The 6,774-nt window shown below is 58.5% G+C and overlaps 1 protein-coding gene and 1 non-coding gene across 2 annotated transcripts in view; one reads left to right on the forward strand and one right to left on the reverse strand.

The window, feature by feature from the left end:
- Nucleotides 1-5,378, forward strand: part of THAP8 (THAP domain containing 8) — an 8,191-nt gene extending 2,813 nt beyond the window's left edge. Inside the window, exons 2-4 of the mRNA XM_015426662.1 lie at nucleotides 414-606; nucleotides 1,708-2,694; nucleotides 3,807-5,378. Of these exons, the coding sequence (XP_015282148.1) occupies nucleotides 414-606; nucleotides 1,708-2,694; nucleotides 3,807-3,953 (1,327 nt within the window). The 3' untranslated portion in view covers nucleotides 3,954-5,378. The remainder of the gene's footprint in view (nucleotides 1-413; nucleotides 607-1,707; nucleotides 2,695-3,806) is intronic.
- Nucleotides 5,379-6,465: 1,087 nt separating this feature from the next.
- TRNAP-GGG lies at nucleotides 6,466-6,537 on the reverse strand. The gene has a single exon. It is a non-coding gene; the product is annotated as a tRNA-Pro (tRNA).
- Nucleotides 6,538-6,774: the final 237 nt, after the last annotated feature.

The following is a 6,774-nucleotide window of genomic DNA, read 5'->3' on the forward strand; positions in this document are numbered from 1 at the left end:
AGGTCCTCCCTGGCCCCAGGCAGGCAGGGATGGGGAGAGGCAGGGAGGAAGCAACTTACCCCCCCCTCTTCTCCTGCCTCCTCCTGGCTGAATGAGGGCCGGAAGCGGGGCGGCCGGAAGCAGGGGGCAGGGCTTCGTCATGTGCCCGCCCTCCCGTACCTCGCCCGGGGGAACTGCGATCCCCCCCGAAATGACCTCTGGGTGTAGCTATGAAAACGGTCAAACTGTTTCAAATGCCTTGCCAGCTCACGGGCTAGAAGGGCGCTCTGCTGAGGTTGCAGACTTAACCGGAGGCACAGGAAACACCCTCCATTCTCTCTCCCTCTCTCTCAAAACGATGGCTCACACCCAGGGAAGGCTGCTGAAGCGTGCCGGTCCGAGCGTCTGATTCCTTGTCCGATCTCCCCCCCCAGGTTCCCTTTGCACAACCCCGAGCGGCTCCAGCAATGGCTCTCGCAGCTCAACCAAGAGAAGTGGCTCCCGACGAAACACCAGCACCTGTGCAGCGAGCATTTCGCGGCGTCCTGTTTTGAGCACCGGTGGGGGGTGCGCTACTTGAAGCCCGACGCTGTTCCCACCATCTTCCAGACCTCAGATACGCCACCAGTGAGTCTGGCCCTTAGCATGAAAATGGAGTACATCTTTAAGTGAGGCTTCTGCCCCCCCCCCCACACACACAAAGGCTTTGAGTCTTTGAGAGCCAGTTTGGTGTAGTGGTTAAGGGCTTGGACTCTAATCTGGGGGGACGGGGTTTGAGGCCCCACTCCTCCACATGCAGCCGCTAGTCACAAGTTCTCTCAGAGCTGTTCTCTCAAGGGCAGTCCTCGAGAGAGCTCTCTCAGCCTGCCTCACGGAGTGTCTGTTGTGGGGAGGGGAAGGGAAAGCCACTCTGGTTCAGTGCACGGACTCTAATCTGGGAGAACCGGGTTCGATTCCCCACTCCCCCACTTGCACCTGGCTGGATGGCCTTGGGCAAGCCGTAGTTCTGATAAGAGCTGTTCTGGGAAAAAGAGCCGTTTCTGCCAAGAGTTCTCTTAGGCCCACCTACCTCAAAGCTCCCACTCCCTGGCAGTCTTGAAGCAGCGGCTGGACAAACCCTTGTCAGGGATGCTCTGTGGGCAATACCACCTCCTCGGGTGTGCTGGAACGACCCAGGTGGGCTGGAACGATCCAGGTGCAGAGCCACAAACTGCGTCTTCTTGTCCACTTCTTGAAGGTAGATTTCCAGGGGGGCGCTGAGCAATGTTCCCTCTAAGCTGTGGAGCCCTGTGAGCAAAAAGTTTACTTCGTGAGCTACTTGCATTAAAGTTGTGAGCGAGCGATTTGGCTACTGCATAAATTAGTTTGGCTCTGGAGCCATCCTTCCTGAGTGAGGACAAAAATGTGTGAGCTGGAGGCTAAAAAATTGTGAGCTAGCTCACAGTAACTCAGCTTAGAGGGAACACTGGTGCTGAGTAATGATTTTTTTTCTGGAAAGGGGGCCGAATAAGTTTGGGAACCTCTGCTCTAGGCGGGTCCTGCACTGAACCCAGGGGGTTGGATTCATCGGCCCGCATGGCCCCTTCCGCCTCTGTGGTTCTATCTCAGTTGGTGCCGATAGCGATGGGCGGCCCTGCGGCAGGCCTGGCGATCGGGGGGGGGGTAGGGGGGAGGACCTGTAACGCAGCGTTTCTGAGCCACGGCCGTCTTCTTTTGCTTCCCCCGCAGAAGAGGGAGAACACAGCCAGGCCTCCCTCGGAAGTGCCGGCTAAGAAGCTGATCCTCGAGCGCCACGGCGAGGAGAGCTCACCGGGGACGCAGGCCGCGAGCCTCCAAGAGCCGGAAGGCCTGGAAACCCTGGCCATCGCCCTCGACCCCGGGGTGGCCGCGGCCCCCATCTACGTGGAAGCCCCGCCCTCGGACCTCGACCTCCGTGCCCTCTCGGCCCCCCTCGTCGGGGCCGTCAACCTGGTGCCCCTGGTCCAGATCGTGGAGCCCCTGAAGGCCGTGACCCTGACCGTGGCGTCCCCAGTGGAGGCCGTCCCCGGCCAGTCGTTGCCGGACCCGGGCGAGCAGCAGCTGGTGGACTTTGTGGCCTCGCTCCCCCCACCGGCCTTGGAAGCCACGCCGGGCTCTTCCCTGGGGGTCTCGGGGCCGCTCTGCGCGGAAGTGGCAGCGCCCTGTGAGGTGGCGGTGGCGGAAGAGCCCTCGCTGCAGGGCGTGGAGACCGAGCAGGGCGCCCTGGTCATCGAGAACGTCTCCATCGAGCCCTTCCTGGAGGCCGACGCCTCCGCCCTCCTGGGCTCCCTGCAGGTGTCGTCGTCGGAGATGGTGGCGTACTTCGAGACCATCCCCACCGCCGCCGCCGCCGCGGCCTCCTCCGGCGTGGCCGCCCCCGAGACGGTGCTCTCCTCTGCCCTGAGCCTCCCCATCGTCTCCACGCTCCCCATCGTCTCCAACCAAGCCCCCCCGGGGGCCGAAGAGCTGGAGCCCGCCGAGCCCCTGGAAGAGCCACTGGAGGAGCACACCTACCACAGGGACGAGGTGACGACGGCGGAGCTGGTGGAGGTGGTGATGGGCCTCCAGAAGAAGGTGAAGGTGCTGCAGCAGCGCCACCGCCGGCACTGCGCCAAACTGGAGGCCATGGAGGGGGTGGTGGAGCAGCTGAGGAAGGAGAACCTGGTGTCCGAGGAGAAGCTGAAGCTCCTGGAGATGGTAGGTCGAGGGCGAGGGGGCGTCTCCGGGTCTCCTCGCGGTCGGGAAGCGGCCGACGGACTTCTCCGTGTGGCATTTTGGTCTCGGTTTCGGTATCGGGAGCAGTGCTCCCTCTAAGCCGTGGAGTCTCGTGAGCAAAGATCATAGAATCATAGAATGTTAGAGTTGGAACTGGGAACCTTGCAGGTCATCTAGTCCAACCCCCCGCACTCTGCAGGAGCACAGCCGAAAGAAAGTCCTACGACAAAGAGGGCCGTCCAGCCTCCGCTTGGAAACGTCCAGCGAAGGAGCCTCCACCACCTCCCAAGGCAGACTGTTCCATGGCTCGACCACTCTCACAGTTAGGGAGTTTCTCCTGATATTTAGCCGGTAACGACGCCCTTGTCATTCCCACCCATTAGACCTAGTCTTGCCATCCGGAGCAAGAGAGAATAGATTCGCTCCATCTTCTACACGAGAGCCCTTCAGATACTTGAAGACTGCAATCGTGTCCCCTCTAAGCCTTCTCTTTCCCAGGCTGAACAGACCCGACTTTTTCAGCCTTTCCTCATAAGACTTGGACTCCAACCCTCTCACCATCCTGGTTCCCCTCTTCCGGACACGCTCGAGCTTGTCAGCATCCTTCCTAAAATGTGCCCAAAACTGGACACAGGACTCCAGGTGAGGCCCGACCATAGCAGAATAGAGCGGAACGACCACCTCCCATGATTCGGACACAGTGCTTCTGTGAATGCATCCTAAGACTGCATTCGCTTTCTTCACAGCCACATCGCACTGCAGGCTCATGTTTAGCTTGTGATCCCCCAGAACAGCAAGATTCTACTTTGTGAGCGACTGGCATTGAAGTGGTGAGCGAGCGATTGGGCCGCTGCATAAATTAGTTTACTCCGGAGCCACGGGAAGGGAAGGGTATAAATCGGAAGTAAGAAATAAATAATGAGTGCCAGTTGTTCTCAAAGTAGAATTTTTGCTCACAAGGCTCCACAGCTTAGAGGGAGCGTTGCGCAGGCGTGCCGCCTGTCGCGCCCTCCCCGCCGTTTCTTGCAGCCGCGGTCACCCGGAAGCATCGCTTGAGACGTTCACGGTCCTCTCTGTTCTCTGTTCCCTCCCAGGCCTGCCTGCAGACCAGCGCCATCGTGCCCGAGAACGGCGGCACGGTGGCCATTATCTGCCAGGAGAGCGACCAAGCCCTGGTCTACGCTGTGCCCCAGCTGTCGGAAGAAGGCAACGAGACGGTCATCCAGTTGGCCCAGCAGTAACGTGGAAAGGGGGGCGGAGGCGGTGGGGAGCCGCCTGTTTGCCACTTGCTTGGCCAAAGGCTGCCCCTTCCAGCCACAAGGACCGCTACCGCCTTCGGCCGAACGCTCAGCGGCCTTCGTGCTCCGGCACCTTATTTTTCGCAGGGAAGGGAGAAAGGTCCTTCCTGGATCGCTTGGGTTTTTATTCTGTCCGAAAATGATTGTCTATAAAATTGTCTCGGTGGGAGAGCAAATGGTCAACCCGTCCCCCTTTGCCGTGGCCGAGCTCGGGGGGTAATGTGGCCAGCGGGGCGAGCGGTTCTTAATTCCCGTACGGTCATGAGCCAGTCGTACAGGATCCCCCGCTCTCGTGAGCCATAGCCGGGGGGAAAGCCAGAGGCACCTGTCTCAGGATGGCCTTGATTTTTGCACTACGCCGCCTTGGCTTCCTCAGTGTCATTCCTAGGAGACTGGACTCCAGTCCTGGGAGCACGCGTGCGCATGTGTGTGTGTGTCTTTGCGTAGTGCAGTCTTTTTCTACTCATCTCCGTCATCATCTCTGGCAGGGATTGGCAGCGCCTCAGCGTCAAAGTTGGGGATGGGGGGAGAGGTCGGTATCTCTGCCACAGATCACATGCCCAAGCAAGCATGCCGGGGGGGGGGGTGTTGTAAGGAACTGCCCTGGCTGCGGCGGAGGTTCTGGCACCTGGCGCAGGTGAACGATGAGCCGGGGAGGTGCGGGACTCCACGCATCGGCAAAATTACGGTTGCCCGTGGCCCCCTTTCTCTCCGAAACGTATCATGTGAATATCGTGGGGCTGCCGTTGCGGAACACCTTTTCTTAGGACAGCGTCTGCAGAATCTCGTACAACAACTCACTGTCAGCGGCCGAGAGTCGAGAGGGTATCCCAGTAGATCACGCCAGAGACCTGACTGTCCAGTTCGGTTTCTTGTGTGCAGCCTCTGTTAGGTGGTCCTCGTGTAGGCGGTAGGAACGGCAGGCCCGTGGGTGTGGGAAGGGTTGACGTTTCCTCCTTTTGCGGAAAACAAGCCCGCTTCTTCAGCGTCTGCTCCGCGGTGACCGCGAGGCCTCTGTGACGTCACCAGAGATACGTTTCTGTGGGGGGTGGATGGCAACCCTCTTTCCCCCCCCCCTGGGGTAGGTTTTTCCCATTTTGCACCCCTTGAAACACCTGCCCCTTTTCCCTCCTAGCATCGGAAGAACCCTGCCGACTCCATTCGGTCCATCTCATCCAACACTCCGCTGCCGCTAAGAGAATCAGAGCTGGAAGGGACCTGAAAGGTCATCCAGTCCAGCCCCCTGCACAGTGCGGGAAATTCACAGCTGCCTTCCTCCCCCCGTGACCCCCCCTGCTCTACGTCCACTAGTAGCCAAAAAGCAGGGCTCTTTTTTGTATCAGGAACTCCTTTGCATATTAGGCGACGCACCCCTAATGTAGCCAATCCTCCGAGAGCTTACAGAGCTCTTCTTACAGGGGCTACTGTAAGCTCTTGGAGGATTGGCTACATTAGGGGTGCGTCGCCTAATGTGCAAAGGAGTTCCTGCTACAAAAAAGAGCCCTGGTAAGATTAAATTCTTCTTAACCGGCCAAAGGGGCTTCCATCTGCCAGCAGTTGCGCCTCCTCAAAGCGCCCGTTCCTCCTGGCAATTGTAAAATTAGCAAAGGGAACTGTGTATCTTATTTTTTTTGCCGGTCGCAGTGCATATCATGCCTCCTAAAGCCATCCAGCTGACTTGCCGGGCCTCCCAAGTTAGCCAGGTGGTAACCGTCCTCCTCACGCCCCCCCCCCTCCCTCCCCATAGCAGGCAGGGAAAAGCAGAAGTCGCTTCTGAAATCACAGCGTGGGAAGGGCTTATCACGGTGTCTCCTTCCGAGGTCCGCTCAGGAAAGCCTTCTCCCCTTCTCCACGTCGGTTGATCTTTCTCGCAGCCAGGCAGGCCTTTCCTTCTCTCCTGGGTTTCCCCGCTTCTGCCGCGTAGGCGTCCTCGGGAAGCGCGGCCCGGACTTCGTCGTAGGGTTCCATTCCGTACTTCTGTCCTTTTGCCAGCAGGACTTCCCGGCTAGCCGCCAAAATAAAAGAATTTTGTTTCTGGATGAGTGCCTGTGATTATAAGCCCTTTTCCTTCCTTTCTAACTGGGTCTTCGGTTGAATGCTAATTCAGGAATTGGGGGGCGGGGGAAACGACGTTGTGATTGTTAGATGTTGGTGAGGGGTGGGAAGGAGGGGAGGAAATTTCTCTTCCTGTCCCTGTCACTGTGATGTGTGTCTGTTTACCAGTGTTATAATAAAGTACTTGGGGAAACGATGTATTGGTAGTTGAGAGTCTTTACTTAGGGGGGAGGGTTTGGCACCATTTGTCTGACACACACAAAACACACACACGAAGGGGCCTTATGCTAGATCGGACCCTCAGTCCATCAAGGTCAGTATTTTCTACTCAGACTGGCAGCGGCTCTCCAGGGTCTCAGGCGGAGGTCTTTCCCATTACCTAATGCCTGGACCTTGTAGCTGGAGATGCCGGGGATTGAACCTGGGACCTTCTGCATCCCAAGCAGAGGCTCTGCCACTGAGCCACAGCCCCTCTTTACAGCTCTCCAGGGTCTCAGGCGGAGGTCTTCCCCATCACCTCCTGCCTGGTCCTTTTAACTGGAGATGCCGGGGATTGAACCTGGGACCTTCTGCATGCCAAGCAGAGGCTCTTCCACTGAGCCACAGCCCCTCTTTACAGCTCTCCAGGGTCTCAGGCGGAGGTCTTTCCCATCACCTCCTGCCTGGTCCTTTTAACTGGAGATGCCGGGGATTGAACCTGGGACCTTCT

This window comes from Gekko japonicus, unplaced genomic scaffold (genome assembly GCF_001447785.1).
Source record: "Gekko japonicus isolate JY-2015 unplaced genomic scaffold, Gekko_japonicus_V1.1 scaffold2140, whole genome shotgun sequence".
In the NCBI taxonomy this organism is placed as follows: Eukaryota; Metazoa; Chordata; class Lepidosauria; order Squamata; family Gekkonidae; genus Gekko; species Gekko japonicus.